At 35.4% G+C, this 16,488-nt stretch overlaps 1 protein-coding gene across 2 annotated transcripts in view; it reads right to left on the minus strand.

The window, feature by feature from the left end:
- CENPE (centromere protein E) overlaps window positions 1-16,488 on the minus strand; it is a 40,321-nt gene that overhangs the window by 21,314 nt on the left and 2,519 nt on the right. The window contains exons 5-24 of one of the 2 annotated variants that reach the window (XM_048941148.1): window positions 15,293-15,412; window positions 14,262-14,343; window positions 14,054-14,121; window positions 13,904-13,975; window positions 12,907-12,958; window positions 12,018-12,105; window positions 11,694-11,820; window positions 11,068-11,187; window positions 9,385-9,543; window positions 8,830-8,974; window positions 7,656-7,753; window positions 6,747-6,803; window positions 6,496-6,663; window positions 5,666-5,740; window positions 5,283-5,405; window positions 4,791-4,925; window positions 4,045-4,222; window positions 3,446-3,600; window positions 2,109-2,420; window positions 1,027-1,338 (exon numbers count right to left, since the gene is read on the minus strand). In XM_048941148.1, coding sequence (XP_048797105.1) covers window positions 1,027-1,338; window positions 2,109-2,420; window positions 3,446-3,600; window positions 4,045-4,222; window positions 4,791-4,925; window positions 5,283-5,405; window positions 5,666-5,740; window positions 6,496-6,663; window positions 6,747-6,803; window positions 7,656-7,753; window positions 8,830-8,974; window positions 9,385-9,543; window positions 11,068-11,187; window positions 11,694-11,820; window positions 12,018-12,105; window positions 12,907-12,958; window positions 13,904-13,975; window positions 14,054-14,121; window positions 14,262-14,343; window positions 15,293-15,412 — 2,646 coding nt within the window. Of the gene's footprint in view, window positions 1-1,026; window positions 1,339-2,108; window positions 2,421-3,445; window positions 3,601-4,044; window positions 4,223-4,790; window positions 4,926-5,282; window positions 5,406-5,665; window positions 5,741-6,495; window positions 6,664-6,746; window positions 6,804-7,655; window positions 7,754-8,829; window positions 8,975-9,384; window positions 9,544-9,945; window positions 10,056-11,067; window positions 11,188-11,693; window positions 11,821-12,017; window positions 12,106-12,906; window positions 12,959-13,903; window positions 13,976-14,053; window positions 14,122-14,261; window positions 14,344-15,292; window positions 15,413-16,488 lie in introns of those variants that run through there. The other variant, XM_048941149.1, reaches the window with a different exon arrangement.

A 16,488-nucleotide genomic window follows, 5' to 3' on the forward strand; every position in this document is an offset into this window, starting at 1 on the left:
CTCTTCAGCAGGGGAGTCAGGCACATCTCAATTAGGGTCAGGTCAAGCGCACAGCCTGGCCCAGCCCAGCCTAACCTTGAATGTCTCCAAGGTTGGGGCAGTCACAACCTTTCTGGACAGCCTGTGCCAGTGCTGCCTCCACCACTTGTATTGCAAAAACTTTTTCCTTACATCCAATCTAGATCCCCTCTATTTCAGTTTGAAACCATTTTCCACGTTCTTGATGAGCTCATAATAAGCAAAGTCCACCCAAAGGAGCACACTTTGTCAAAAAAAAAAAAAAAAAAAAAAAAAAAAAAAAAAAAAAAAAAAAACCCAAAACATTTGGCCCAGGAGTAGTAGGTAAGCAGATTATCAGTGTCTTTGCACCATCAGTCCCCCTATCCCAGCATTATTGTTCTTACAGCAGTACATCAGGTTTTCCTGATATTGCTGAAACCTAAGGTTGCCTAGGGGACTACTACAGGTCACAGAACCTGGCTACAGTCTCCACTCAACATTCTACTATTTAATGGCATACAAACTGCACTCTGCTCTCATATCCCTGTAAACAATCTGTACCTTCACTTCCCAGTGAGCAATGCTACACTTCAATTCTCAAGTCACCTGTAGCAATTATTCCATGGACACTTACAAGGGTCCAGAAGCTGGATCTGTCAGAAAACTTCATTGACCCTTGCTTAACATTTATGGAGACTGAACAGTGGGTGTGAGCACAGTTAAGTGGTGGGTAGTACACTTCAGCAGAGGCAACAGTGGGTCACCTCCACTGGTGCAGATTTTTACACGTGCGACATGAAGCCCCCAGTTTATTACTGGCAAAAATATGTAATTAATAGCGGTGATTACACTGAAAAACAGTTTTGTAGCTGAGAATTTGCTCTATCAAATAGTGTTACTGTGCTCTTTGTACCTGTTGAGGTTTCCATACAAATAAATAGGAGGTATTACTTTCAGAGCAACCTACATAGTTCTTTCATAGTTTTTGATACGTACAGTCCACTTCAATAAAGTCAGAATCCCTACCATTGAAACAGTGTCCTTTATGTCTTCTTTGAGCTGGTCTGTCTCAGCTTGGAGAGATTCCTCTTTTTGTTTCAGGTGATCTCTTTCTTGAGTGAGATTTTTTATTTCTTCCCAGCATCCATTAAGCTGCTGAAGAACTGCCTGGATCTCCGAATCCTTGGTCTCCAATCTTGCTTCCACAATCTTTTCTTGCTCTTTTAATTGTTCCATTTCATTTAGCTTGTGATGAGCCTGAGCAAGCTCTTCTTTTACATGAAGATAATGTTTGTGTTCTGCTGTCTTTTCTTCCAATTCTTTCATTTTATTAGAGAGCTTTAATTTAAAAGGAAAGGGAATAAACACTTTCACTCTCATGTAAAACAGTATAATATGTACATGATTTCACAGACTCATCTGCTTAGACAAGCTAGACAATCCTTTCAGTCTTCAAAAGAGTAGGAATTTAATCATTTCATTAACCCTCCATTTATAATCTTGTCCACATCAATTATTAGTCTCCAGAACCTCCTTAGCAGAAAAATTCTTGCCAAAACACAAACATATGAAATCGTATCCTGTCAAATCCATAGCTGAATATGACAGCCATATAGTTGCCAACAGGCTTGTCAGAAGTGCATGCAGCTTAGTTTTCCTTCTCATCCTGTATGAATTTTTACCCTATTTGCCAAGTAATGCAGCGATTCTCTGTGGTTTGAAAGATATTCAGTTTTCTTTCTTTTAAAAGAATATCTCAACAGTTCACTGATGAGAAAGCTTTGTTCCTATGAATTCAGAAAGAATAGGCGATAGCTGCTTATTTAAAATATATTTGCATAATAATGAGTAAACTTAAGAAGAAGAAAAAGTACAGGAAAACACATATCCTTGAGTAGCTTATTTCTTTGCCTATGAGGAAAGAGGCCACTGAGATGCATAATCCTGTGCATCTCAAATCTTATCCATCCGGCACAGTACAACTGATATCCACTGAAAGTAGAACTTCAGTTACAACACTATACCTTGAAAACTACTGCTTTATATTTTAAAAAGAAGTCACTTGGAGAATTCTTAGCATATGTCAAAAAGAGGAATATGACACCAACCTCTAATTTTACATAATCCAAAGCTGTTTTAGACTCCTCTGCATCTTTAGACAAATGTTCTATTTGAAGCTTCATTTGTTCATAGTTCTCTGACACAGCTAGGTATTTTTGTTCTAGTTCTTCATGGAGCTGTTTAAGCACTACATATTCCTGATTAGAGTTTACATATTTAAGCTGTGCATCTGCTAGCTCTTCTTTTGATTTTTCAATTTCCTCAGTTAAAGAGTTAAGTTTAACTTCATTATCAGCTGCCGCAGAGAGCAGCTTTTCTCTTTCCAATTTTAGTAAGCTTAACTCATGTTTTTCAGGAATCTGTCAGGAAAAAACAACAGCATTTAAAAGTCAATATTTGTTATAGCTGTATAATAAAAAACGTACTCATGCAGGCTTAAAAACAAATACAAGCAAATACAGAGTGCAGTACATTTCTAGACTTCCAACACTTAATCCCAATAAAACAAAATCTAAATACGTCAGGAAGAAGGAGGGGAAGACAAATCCTATTGCACTCAAAAACCATTAAAACTCTCCCCTCTAACTCTTAAGATGTTCTTAAAATATTTCCTGTCACTGTTTTGAGAGTTGAACAAACATGGCAAGCTACAGCTCTTAAACTGATTGTACTTTTGACACGTCAACACTACTGGCAATACAGACTTTATAAAGGTTTTAACATCTACTTAACTTTTTTTTTTTTAATAAGTAGAAGTAGCCAATAGTAGGTTTTGGAACATTCTGCAAAATATTCACAATCAAGTTTGTTCAAGATTACTTGTCCTAGACCATAAGTGCATATAAATTCTCCTGTATTTGCTACTGAGTATTACAACTTTGCAAAGTCTTAGGAAGAATTTGTAGGAAAAAGTATACTAAACTATGCCCTGCCAGGAAACAAGAAAGTCTGCTTGTAAATTCTGGAAAGTTTAAATTAAACCTTTTACTCTCCAACCAATGTTTCTACTCAGAAGCATTAAGATTTACTTTTACCCATCTAGATAAAAATTCAGTTTTAGGATAGGTAAAATGGTGTCGTGAACAAGGACGAGACACATGTAGCTATCTAATGATGACCATGGTAAACAAGCAAGCTTTGTACTAGAAATACTTCATTAGTTATAGCAGACTATAACTGAGCATACAACTCTTGATTTATTCCCGTGTAAATACCAAATGCCTGAGAAACAACAGCATAATGAACTTTGTAAAACCTTACTGTTTGATTTAAGATTTTTTACTGAAAACTATCCAATTGGCCTCCATTAATATGTTATTAGTCAAATGCAATATAAAAAGCACAAAAGAAAGACAAGCTGCAGAATAGTTCGACTTTTGTTTACCTCTGTCTGCTGCATCTCAACAGTATTTGGTGGAGGCTGAAGTTCCGACAGCTCATCTACTTTTTTTTGTAGTAGTACATTCTCCTCCAATGCTTTTTCTAGTTCTGCTTTTAAGTCAGATGCCTTTTTTTCCAGGTCCAGAAGAGAAACCATATCTAAACAATCAACAAGTTTTAATTAATAAGAGTGCAAGAGAAGAAAAATAGGTTTTAATTTTAGCAGTTTCATATCATGCTCTGGATGTCAAGTCTACAAAGACTATTTTGTAATTTGTCAGCAATCAAAAGATGGAACTACTGCTTTGAATTTGGTCAGACTTGGTTAGACTGGCATTCAGTTTATTTCCACTTTCTCCTTGATATCCTTCATTAACTTGACTGTCGTGGGTGACATACAAAGCATTACGGAAATCCCAGTTTAACAAATATTTCAAGAAAGTGCTAATGCAGACTGCTATGTGCCATTAGTATCAGAGATTCTGATATTTTATCTTGACAATAACTTCAGAGAGAAAAGAGCATCCCTACATCCCTCACATCAAATGGATAAAAGGAAATGGGAGAGGAAAAAAAAAAAAATCAACTTAAACAGAACAGTACCTTTTGGAATTTTACCCTCCATCAGTGAATTTAGCCTTGTGTTTTCTTGAAATACAGACTGCAACTCTTTCTGCAAGTCAGCTTGCATTTTTTTGTAGTTCGCCTTTCCTGCTTCTATTTGGCTTTGATAAAGTTGCACATCCTTTTGCATTTGCTTGTGATTATTTAAGAGTTCATTCTTCAGGAAAACAACACAACATGAAGTTCATACACAAAATACAAGTTCACTTGCTTAGCAGTTAATTATTAAATCTGACACATTTTGTGTTATTGATTGGAATAATTTTGGCCTGGTCTAATAGAATTTGCCACCATTAAACAACTTCATTTCTTGTAGAGTAATGTAATAAAATGTAAGATACATTTGAAGTCAGAACCATAGCCATTTTTCCTATTTCCTTTACTCCTTCAGAACTTAAAAGTCCCATCCCATTTTTCTAAATTGATAACTTACTAATCTGACCCCTACTGTGATATCAGACTTGGAGTCTTTTGTCCTAGGAACTCTTCAAAGACTGTTCATTTACTCTCTCCTCTCATAAAAGACAAAAAATGAAGACCAGCTCCTGCATAACATCAGATTTATTTTTATCTTCTTGAGGGTATGCTTTCCATGAGTTCCATAGTGAAAACATTATTTTGAGTGTTAAGTCACTTATCTTTACAGATATCCTTCTCTAGTCTGGGAGCAAACATTGCCAAACAGTATTTTGTACCACTACAAAAGCAGTTTAAAAAGTAATTACCATCCTCTCCTTCAATTCCAAATTTTCTGTTCTGAGAAAAGCAGATTCTTTTTTGGCATCCAAGGCTATGGTTTCACTATCTAAAAGGGATTTACTCAGCTGTTGAATTTCCTCAGTTAGTTTATCAGAATCCCCCTGAAAGAGACAAAAACTCGAAAAATTAAGATGACCATAATAAAGCAAATGTGATTATTCAAATATGGTTAAAATGTACAGGTGACTCAGAATATGGTACATTACTCTAAAATGAACAGTAGCACAACACTGAGAGCTGGGATAAAGTACAGAATTTCCCATAGCTTTACTTCAGAGTACCTCTATAAAGTAAACTTCTTGCAGAATACTATAGTAATTTGCATTTTAAGCTTCATAAAATAATTAAAACCTGTTGGGCAGCAGATTTTCATCACATCAATGCTATGCTTAAGCTTAACTCACTTCCAGAAAAGCAAAACTTAACCTAAGCAACCCAAGCAGAAAACTCATGCTTACCGCTAAAAGAGATGTCTCTTTTCTTTCCATTTCCACTTTCTGCAGTTGCTCCACACGATTTTGTAATATCTTTATTTTGTTCTCTTTCTCTTTTAGTTGTTCCAGTTTGGACTTCATTTCTGCCTAAAAAACAACATGAAAAGAAGTAAAAATAAAATAAATAAAAAAAAAAACCCCACAGTTCCCAGTTTGTTTGTTTTCCTGATAGGAATCTATAAGAATCCTTTTTACATAATAAGCATTATTAAGATGAGACACACCTTTCTCATAACTGGTAAGACTAACTAGAACCCAATCAAGTCAGGGTCATCCGTACCGGATAGAAAAACCAAACCATGTTCTATACAAATCTTATTGCATGCAAGTTTATGAGAAAGGCTCACCTCGAGTTCTTCATTGTAGGCTTCAGCATTTGAAACAATATTCTTTAGGTTGGTAATTTCATGCATTAGTTGTATCTGTGGAGCAAATTAAAGCAGAATTGCTGAGGATGTTAGAAAGCACCCACACCAATGGTTTTAGTTGCCATCACCATGCATTAAGCAAGGTCTGTATTATATTTTCTTTTCTATTAGTTAGCAAATCATAGTTGCCACACTCTTTCAAATTAATAAATGAAAATCTCTATTTCAGCTTCACAGCAGTTAGAAATGATTCAAGTCTAATTTAATCTGCAACAGCTCAAGAAGCAAGAGCGATCAAAGCAATTCATGCAGAAATCATACAGATACGGAACATCCAACTCTGGTCATGTTAAACAGTCTTTTCTGCACAGTGCAGATATTAATGATAATCTTATTGCTGACAAGCAAGAGATATCAAAATTAATTTTAAGTAAAGCCATGAATGCATTCAAGTTGCATCCTGTGAAAGGAAGCACAAATAGAAGACCAGATATAGAAGCACTTCTAAAGTGAAAGAGCTCTTCTCTTGGTCTTTGTTAGAAAAGCTTAAAAATTAGCACTCTTCTTTGAGTATTTCTGTATTGTTACAAATATAGAAAAAAAAAATCTAATCTGTAATTTTTAAGTCAAAGTCTGATTTTTACACTCTCAGTCCACTTTAAACCCTAGGCTCATTCTTTCTACTGCTGAATGCTGCTTGTATCACCACCTCTTGCGAATCAACATCAAAGTAGCATTCTGTAGACTAAACTCTAGAAAACATATCAGTATAGAGAACACTAATCTATCTATACTTCTGTGCACTTTACCTCATGATCTCGTTGTGTTTGTTTTTCCAGTGCTTCAAATTCATCCATTTCTATCTTTTCCTCCAGTTTCTCCTTCATTTCATTTATTTCTGATTTCAATTGTTCATTTTCTAATACTAACTTATTAAAGTTTGCTTGCAAAATATTGATTTCATTTACAGCAATATCCTGAAGAAAGAAACACAACAAGCTTTAGAAAAGGTTATTGGAATTTTCCATCTTATTTCAAGGCGAATACAGGACAGGCTTACCTTTTCTGCTGCTAAAGTTTCACAGAGTTGCACAGATTCTTCAAAGTCTCTCCGAGTCTAGAGAAAGAACTGCTTTCAGTTAACTGATTGACAAGATCAAGCAAATTTATTATAACCCTTGTTGCTTTTCACTGCCAGAGCTACTTAAATACCAAAGCTCTCTAGCTCATTCACTGCTAGAACATACCACAACACCATGGAGATGACCAAGATACTTTCTTACTAAGTTATAATTATTAAAGATATATAACAGAATATTGATGCTCTACAGATGAGTAAGGCTGTCTTACTGAGAACCATACAACGCATATAGACTGTTAAGTGTTGTAGTTTAACCCAGCAGTCAGCTATAAACACAATGAAGTTGTTCACTCGCTTTCCCCTCCCAATGGGATAGAGTAGAGAATCAAACAAAAACAACAAAGTGGAATTTGTGGGCTGAGATAAACTATTTACTGAGACATAAAAGGAAGAAAGAAGAACAGTAATAGTAACAGTGATAATAATACATTCACAAAACAAGCAACGCACAAGCAATGGCTCACCACCCAGCAACTGACATCCAGTCAATAAAGCAGTGAGGAGCCAATAGCCCCCCAACTCCCATGTTTTTAAACTTTTTCCACATGATATCAAGTGGTTTGGAATACCTCTTTAGCCAACTATAGGTCAGCTTTCCTGGTTCTGCCTCCTCCAAGCTCCCCATGCCCCTTAGCTCCCCTTGCTAATAGGGCAGCACAAGAAGTTATGTCCTTGGCTCCTCACAGCCACTGCTCAGCAACCAAAACATCCCTGTATTATCAACACAGTTTTTCTCCCAAAGCCAAAACTTCAGACACCATGGAGAAAGAACTCTGTCCAAGCTGAAACCAGGACAGTAAGATAAAAATGAAGATATTATGATGTTACCCAGTTCATGTCCGGTCCATCAATCCATTCTGTATCTTGAATTTGATCAGAAGCAGTAAAATATTCATTGTCTCGTTCAGAACTCTCTGTTAACAGAGCTGAAAAGGAAGATGCATCAAAAAATACTAAACAGCAATAAGTTTTTAATTGGGAATCAAGAATTTTCTTATCAGAGGTCTCATCACATTGGAAATAATGATTCAATGACACAGCTATAACACACAGTAGGACTTCTAAGTCTCATGATTTTCTTTTATGAAAGTGAACAGCACTTTAATCCAGTCCCTGTGCTTACACTGAACACCTATCACAAGTTAATGAAGATTAAAAAAAATCCAGAATATATACTTATATATAGATGAGAAAAAGTATCTAATGGTCAAGAAAAAGGCCAAGTAACAGCATTCTGCAATATTTGAAGACAAGACATATCTTTCCCATAAGAAAGATTTAAAGCAACCTGACAAATGAATGGGTAATAAGGCTGTACAAAGATGCAATTCAGTATCAATAGTGCCCAGTTATTTTCTCATTGCAGCTTTCTTTATTCCTTGATCTAGGTCCTCTAGTAAGTCCTTCAATTAGAGTTTAATCTTTGAGTAATGACTTTTCTATATCTGCTAACGTGTTGAGTTTTACTCCTTATCTTCCTCCCCCCCCAGTTTTTCCAAGAGAACACCACATATTTTAAGATTTTCTTACAAGCAAACACATTTGCTTAACGGAACAAATGAGAAAAATCTCCCTTATGCTCTTAGAGGTGACTTTACTTCCTTTGAGAAGCTAAGCAATGCTTACGAAGTTATCTGACAGATTTCCTACAAATTATTTCACCTAGGATGACAAAACTAAAGCTTCCAAAGCTTCCATTTTTAAAAACAAAACAGTTTTATTTCCATTGCAATAACTATCTGCATTATTGCAGCTGAACCCACTCCATTTCCAGGCAGTAGTCTTTGCTCACAGACGAATGTAATTGCCTTTGAAAGCAAAGTCAGTGCTTTCTGGGTTCACAGAGCAGTTTGAATAGCATAGTGTCAATTAAATGTATTATCAGCAAGTGAAATGGATTTTTAATTTAGAGTTATAAAATAAAGATTGGTCTTCATTTTCAAGTCTCCATTTCAGCGCTGCTTTACAGAATTCTCTGCACAAAAAAAAAAATGGTACTTACATTCCTCTGCCTCTGGTAGTGACGACAGAGACATTTTCATTTTTTTTGTTGTGGTTAGTGTTGTTTTTTCAAAATCTTCAAAATAGTCCACATTTTCCTGGTTTATTTTACCAGGAGCCCATGTAACTCTCCTTCTTCTCTTGGCCTTTAAAGGGGAGAAAAACAAAACAAAAGAATTCACAGAAAATAAAATTGAATCACTAAATGGAGATTAGTCTACTGTTCCAACAGTCCTGCATCCTAACCAGCTGCTTATTTTTTCTGCAGTTTCTTTAAAATTGAACTACAGCTTGACAGTTTGAAAGCAAAGCTCTTTGCTGCCTGTTCACTGCAAAGCAGCATTGAAGACTCATTGAAGACAGCATTGAAGTATTAGAAATTTACTCCTTCAAAACCCATGTGAAAATTGCCTAGACTATCATTTATACTTATATTAAAAGCAAAGGTTAAGGACTGCTAAACTGAAGCTTTTTTCATTTTCACTGTAATTCTGTGCATTTGTATTAATTTTTGACAAGTATTTCAGAATTAAAGATCCAGGAAGTCTGTGCTTACTTTAGCATTCTGTTTCGAGGAAAACGAGGCAGAAGTCACCAGCATCTCAGTTAAGTTTCGTATCCTATCCTCCTGCACTTTCTGAAGAGAATTCTTTTCTTTCAACAGGTGAGCCAGCTGATCTTTTTCCATTGCATGAATCTGAGTCTTCATAGAAACCTTCCATAGAAACAATAATAAAGTTTAATGACGTTAAGTGCATCACCTGAAACAGTAGTTTATAAAGAATTACCAGGATTGAGAAGTAACAGCATATACATATATTCCTTTAAGTCTAAAAGAGTTGTCTCTAATCTTTGACAAAAACTGACAACAGTCTACAGTTTCTCAGGAGACTTAGTATTTGAGAGGTTAAAATAGCAAAACAAATCAGCTACAGACTCTAAAGACTTAAAAATTCATTATTAAAAAAAAAAAAATCCTTAATATAAAAAAAAATGTAACAGTTTTAGGATGACCTTTTGTATAATTGATGAATATACAGGTGTTATAATTAAGAAATACACAAGAGAATTTGGCTAAGTAGATTATTGCACCAAAAAGAATAGATAAAGGGCTTACCCTTATCCTGGACTTGCTGGAAAACTCCAAAAGGAGGGATCTCCAGAAGAGATCCTTCCCTACTGGTAGTCAGCTCTTAAACGGGTCTAGGAGGGGTGGAGCCAGGCTCCACCCCTTCCAGCAGCACAGCTGAATTGCCTTCACCTGTGCTCCTGTGCCTGACTCATTGCTTGCCTCAGGTGATCAATCAGAGGTTCAGGCCTTGGTTCAGCAGTTCCCATACACCTTTTCACAGTGGCAGAAGCCCAAAACTCTTCAACTACAACTATTAAATAACATGCTTCTCTAATGTATGTTAGTTCTTAAAACTTTAGGTATTGATAATTCATTCTGTAGTAAAGAGACTGTGTTGCAGTAGCTATTTGACAACCTAATCATAAGTTGTGATATGTAGATATTTGTTAATACTCATGTAATTTTCCAACAAATATTTCTATGTTTAATCTAAATACTTTCCTGACTACTCAGTATCTCAAAATATAAGAAGCAAATCCTTAGGTAGCAGTTTTTACTGCAAACTAATTTTTTAGGGAAAAACACTGACATTTTTAAAATGTTCCTCTGGCTTCCCTCAGTCCCAAAAAATAAAGTATCTTTGGATGAGTTATGTAATCAAAACAATATGTGCCAAATTGTGATTTTTTTTCCCCCCATACTTTATATTTTACAATCTAGTCTCTTACAACACTTGCAAGATTCTCATCAGCAAAATACTGTCTTTTTTGGACAAAGTTGAACTTGAGCTTGGTGTTTGGTGGGAAGTTGCTACTGTCCACTTCCAAAATGGATGTTCAGCCTATATGTGATACAGATGTTGCCAGTGATCTTACACAGTTGCAAGTTATTGCAGCTTTGGCTGAACATCAAGTAGAACGGGGGAAACAAAACTTCATTTGGAACTTTTAATTGTAATACATGATTTAATTGGTCTCGATTCTAGAAAAATGTTTTAGAATAGATACCAGTACGCATGAGTAAAAGCACATACATTTTACAGACACTATACACTACATGCTCTGTGTATGCTACACTTTATATATACACACTATAAAAAGAAACATAAATGTGTATGTATACACACGTGTATATTTATATATATAATAAATGCACTAAAATTCATACTTCCTCCAGTTGCTTTTTCAAATCTAGAATTTCTTTGCGATATCTCTTCAGCAGGGCATCATCATCAAGCACTTCATTGACTTTTGGAGTGTTCTTCATTCTTTTGGCTGTATTGGCAAACTGGAAGAGCAACCATATTCTCTCATGTACAATAGTTAAATAAATCAAAAGTGTAATTCTCTCATTTTTCCCCAAAAGAGTTAAAAAAAAGTAGTTGACTGATAAAGAAAAAACGCATTTAACCAAAATTACATCTAATGATTTTTAATTAATATAAAGCTCATCACTAGGTTCAATTACTCTGTTCTTGTAGAAGCTGTCCAAAATGTTATTAAAGACTTGCAGTTCTGTTTGCAAAAGGAAGAGAAAACAGAATCTACTGCCACTGAGGCAGGAGAGAAAGCTTTGTTTCAACTGCTAAAAGGCTTCAAGCTAGCCAGTCTAGCATAACAAAGTGAATGGGAAGAGACACAGAGTACAGACTAGATGTACTTCGTGCCCCAAGTGAACAGAGGGCCTTTTGAAGATTCAAGCAACTGAACACCCCCATCCACTACATTTTTCCCCCAAGCCATCAGTATTTAGTCTAATCAGGATAATGCTTAAAAACAGGCAAGAACGTTTACCTGGAGCGTGCTGAGCGTCTCATCAAAAGAAACAGGAGTTACTGTGCAAATAATAACTGTCTTCGCATTTCCTCCAAGGGAGTTCTGCAAAATTCGAGTCAGCTTGCTGTCTCTGTAATTTATGAAACTGGTAGGAAAGTGAGAATAAAGAAAATGAAGAAATATATGATATTACTATACAGAAAAGCAAATACATGTTCTAAAAGTGACAGATCATTTGAAAGAGTAATCAATCCCAAATATAATTTTAATAAATTAGAGTTCTTTATGTATGATCTATTAATGATTGATGTCTAACACAGGTATGTCAACAGAACAGCTTACCCGGATGGGTCATCACAAAGTTTTTTGATAACTTGTCCCAGAATGAACAAGCTCCGGTTTATATTGCAGCCTTCCTTCAGTCGGACACCTAGGCATTACACAATGCTTTAGTTGAAAAACAACAGCTACACATTTTCAGCAAGTTTTTCTGTAGCATTATTCTCAGAGGGACAGTGCCAAAGTTAAATAACAAGTACCACACCACACAGTGACCCACAAGTAGCCAGCATTAAGTTCTCTAGAATAGTCAAGATGAATCGAAGTAGTCATCTATGAGAAATCAGCATTAATAATCTTTAATCTGTAGGCAGGGCCATAGAAACAAACTGTTTGCAAAGTTCCTATCATATTTAGACAGAATCATATTTTGATGATACATGATACAAAAACATCTAGTAGAATCTAAATATAACAAACCAGGTTTCAATACAGCTTCCTGGTTAGTTATTCTTTACTAAGAGAGAATATTAACCTGTGTTATTCTCATAATACTTTTTATTTTAATTTAAAAAAAGTTACAGGCATTTTTGTGCTTCATGCTGTCATTTAAATTAAGCTTGATTGTTAACAGAGCCATTTAGTTTACAGCTCTGAATTTAACAGTCCCTATAAGCTTCTAAGGATTTCTTTACTGCAAAATATTAATCTTCACTCTTTTAGTCCAATCTATCACCGTTGCCGGATCTGCTACTCTAGAAAAGCCATATTAGTACTGAATTGTTCACCCTGCATAGAATTTCCAGTATTTCCCTGTGCAGATCCTGCCTGCCAAGTAGAACAGATAGTATTTATAAATAACAGCACATACATCATTTCCTCTCCATCATAGGCTCTAATTAAAGGTTAGATAACAGAAATGGTCATCAGAAGAGCATCATCTAACACTCACCCTCAGATCCTGTTTGACTAGCTCTTTCACTACCTGCCAGATCTACCAAATTCTGCAAATAAAATGTATCACAGGTTAGTTCTAGGCGCAATTTACTCTAAAGATTTTCTTACATCTATGAATTCTTAGCACAGACTTAAACTAAAATTACTCTTCAGAAGAAACAAACACACACTAAGTGCTCTTATCACTGGAAATAACCTGCAGCTCCATAAAACATCAACCACCACTTTCAATGTGCTTAACAATACAAAACAAGATTGTGTGAATTCTATTAATGCTACTCCGAATGGTATTTCATCCTTGCAGTGCAGCTTCCCCTACCTTGCTAAAAGGCAAAGATCATTTCACAATACAGAGGTGTTAAATACAAATTCAAGCCTTAAGAAGCTGAATCAGTTGTCTTTCTCCTTCACTGCCATTCTGAGGATAGTGAAAGTAGAAATTAGAGGTCAGAAGAAAAAACTTCACTCTGAATATGGTTCAAAATTGACTACAACTTCATAGCATCCCACAAGGACTTGGCTGAGCAAGTAGTCATCGATTTTAATGGCTTCTGTTTCAGAAGTGTAAAGTACTGTACTAACTTCACCAAGCAGTAGTAGAACAAAAAGGCCAAAAAAAGAGTCGTGTCGTCGTCATTCCCCCCCACCTCCCGCCGTTAATAGAGGCTATTACACAATCATATGCAACAGCAATACAGGAGATGGAGTGGTGGAAGCATAGGTTCACTAGCAATGAAGAGATAGGAAAAAAAGCGGGCAATAGCTCATTCAGATATTACACATAAGAATTCCTTTGGTGGGAGGATATCCTCCAGATAACACACATGGAATCTCCCTCTACACAGATGAGAAACATGACACACACATAAGAAATGTTTGATAGAAATTAACAACAAGACATGCTAATAATGTCATTATAAAATAACATTCTTCTTACATACAAACTGCAACTGTAAACTCTCTACTTAAGTACCAATTTAACAACATCTTACCAAATGGGACACCATCACTGCTCCATCACAGTTTGCATTTGCAGGATCACTCCGTTCTCTGCTTTCAATTATCTAGAAAAAGAGGGAAATAATAAGTTACTGTCATTTAAAGTAATAAAAAACCCAGCGTTCTCATAGTGAAATTTTTACCATTCTGAAGATGGTGTGAGAACGGCTGCTGTGTTCGTTCATTTTTGTTTCTCCGTAGTGGCGATTTTCTGTCAAAAACCAATATTGAAATACTTCTGTTTATATTCAAAAAAACTGATTTCTGAATAAGATTTTGAAGAGACATCCATGATTCTATGCAATTTAATGCTTTTCTAGAATATCAGCTGGCTTTGGCTGAACAACTTACTTTCTCCTTTCCTGATCCATTCCATAACTTGTTCGGGAGAAACAACCACCTCTTCAATCAGGTCTTCGACATATGTATTTCTCTTAAAAAACAATGACAACAACGACAAAAAAACCAGTAATAAATAATTTACTGAACTCTAAAATTCACATAACTAAGACTCATTATTGTACTTTTAAAAGTTAACAACTTGAATGACTTTTTTCTTTAATTTTCCTTTGAACGCAAGAAATGAAAATTTAGACTTACATTAGAACTACTACTTTAAAAGGAGGAAAAAAAATATCTAAAAAGCATCCTAAAAATTAAATTAGTAAGGGAAATTCCTTAAGAAAAGGTACAGAAAAATATTTACCTTAATGTTACAAGGTCATAATTGTACAGTTAATAAAAATGAATTCTCCCCAGACTCCAAAAACATTGGTCAATTTAGGTGATCAAAATAAATAAGCAAATAAATAAATACACATCCAGTTTGTTTGCTGCAAAGCTTAGCATAGAGAAACAAATGATGGCATTTATGTAATTTATTTTTTCCTATGGTTTATCTTCCCAAATATGTTCTATGATTTTATCTAATGATTACAAGTAGAATAAAAGTGTTTTGATTTTGCAGATCATATAGCGATGCTATTAAAGCAATTCTGTGTATCTTTTTGAAGACTTCTATAACATTGAGATAGGGGATCAATATAGTTTCTGTAGTTCCACTAATCAGACAACTCTCAAGTATTCAATAAATTTTTATTAAATAAAAAGTATATTCTCTTGGAAAGCTTAAAGAATAAGTCTACATTTATGAACACGTATTCAGCTAAGCCAGCAACAAGAAGCTCAGCTTCACTGTTGTTATTCTATTACATCAACTGCCCTTCTGCTAACTTTGAAGACAATTACACAGTTTGATATGGAAACTTTTTTTTTTTTTTTTTTTACTAGATGCCTCTGAAAGCTTTTTTCCCCCCAGTACCATGCAAATACAAGTGCTATGCTACATAACAATCCCTCGCATTAACATCGCATCTACTTACATTAACATCTTCACGAATTCCTAGAGGCTTTTTTTTCCTTATATTGCAAAGCAGATCTGTGATGGTCTCGTTGTAGATTTCCATGTAGGAAACTCTTAATAAGAATTCTCTATCTGGAATCTAATGATCACAGGAAGAAAAAATAAAAATCAAATCAGCCTACAGAATGAATAGCTTTTAATGCAAGTATTCTAAACTCAAAGTTATCTACTTGGATATCATTTCACAAACTTATTTCCACTATATCTTTTCCACACAAGCATCTACAAATACAGATCTCTTCCAAGCTGCATTAACAATGTATCATCTTCAGTAAGCTATAAAAGCAAGTTTTCACACAGCTCTAAGGAAGCATGGCAATCAGTCTCTCACTTAGTTATCCTTTCCATACTAAATCCACTCCCATTTATGCTCTCTTCTTTCTGCGTACCTTGATGTCACTCTCTTATTACTTGGATTTTCTTTGCTGCTGCTGCTTCTTTCGCTACCTCCACAGTAAAGAACACTAGGATGAAGGCTGCACAGTGGATTACAGCACCATGGAAGGTTTTCTTGGCTTAGAGTCTATTTTTGTTGATTCTAAAATACTCTGCACCTCACAGGAGCAGATGACATATCACATAACTGATATCAATAACCTGGGACCCTCAAGGCAGAAGTATTCTGCAAACGATGTTCTAATTTATACCTTCTCCTTATACCTAATTACATTGCAGAATTTAGGCCCTTGGGGTAATGCATCAGTTGCACAGAAGTCTTCCCAATACACAAGCGATGACGTAATACACAGTCATTAATCTGAAGATATGCTTTATAATACACCAATCCAGCTGGATTTCATGCATGTCTGTACAGATGATAACTACATTAATGTTGGACAAAAGCCAGATATATCAAAGCTACTGCTCTTTCTCAGAAGGACCAACAAAGTTGCACACTTGAAGTTCAGTGTTCAGGATAGCCGTCTCTAGTGGATTCAGATTATCAAGAAAACTTAAGCAACAGTTTCATAATATGAAGTCAGTTTCTTGCACACTGTTTCTGACATTCTCTTATCAGTCTGCTGTTCCATTCCCCGGCACAGAGGGCTTCAGCATCTTATGTTTATATGGCACAGTCCTAGGGAATTCTTTCTAGTATGGTTCCAGCCCATGTTCTACCAAAATTCACAGACTAGGAACTATTAAAATTGGCCA

Source organism: Lagopus muta, chromosome 4, assembly GCF_023343835.1.
Source record: "Lagopus muta isolate bLagMut1 chromosome 4, bLagMut1 primary, whole genome shotgun sequence".
Classification (NCBI taxonomy): domain Eukaryota; kingdom Metazoa; phylum Chordata; class Aves; order Galliformes; family Phasianidae; genus Lagopus; species Lagopus muta.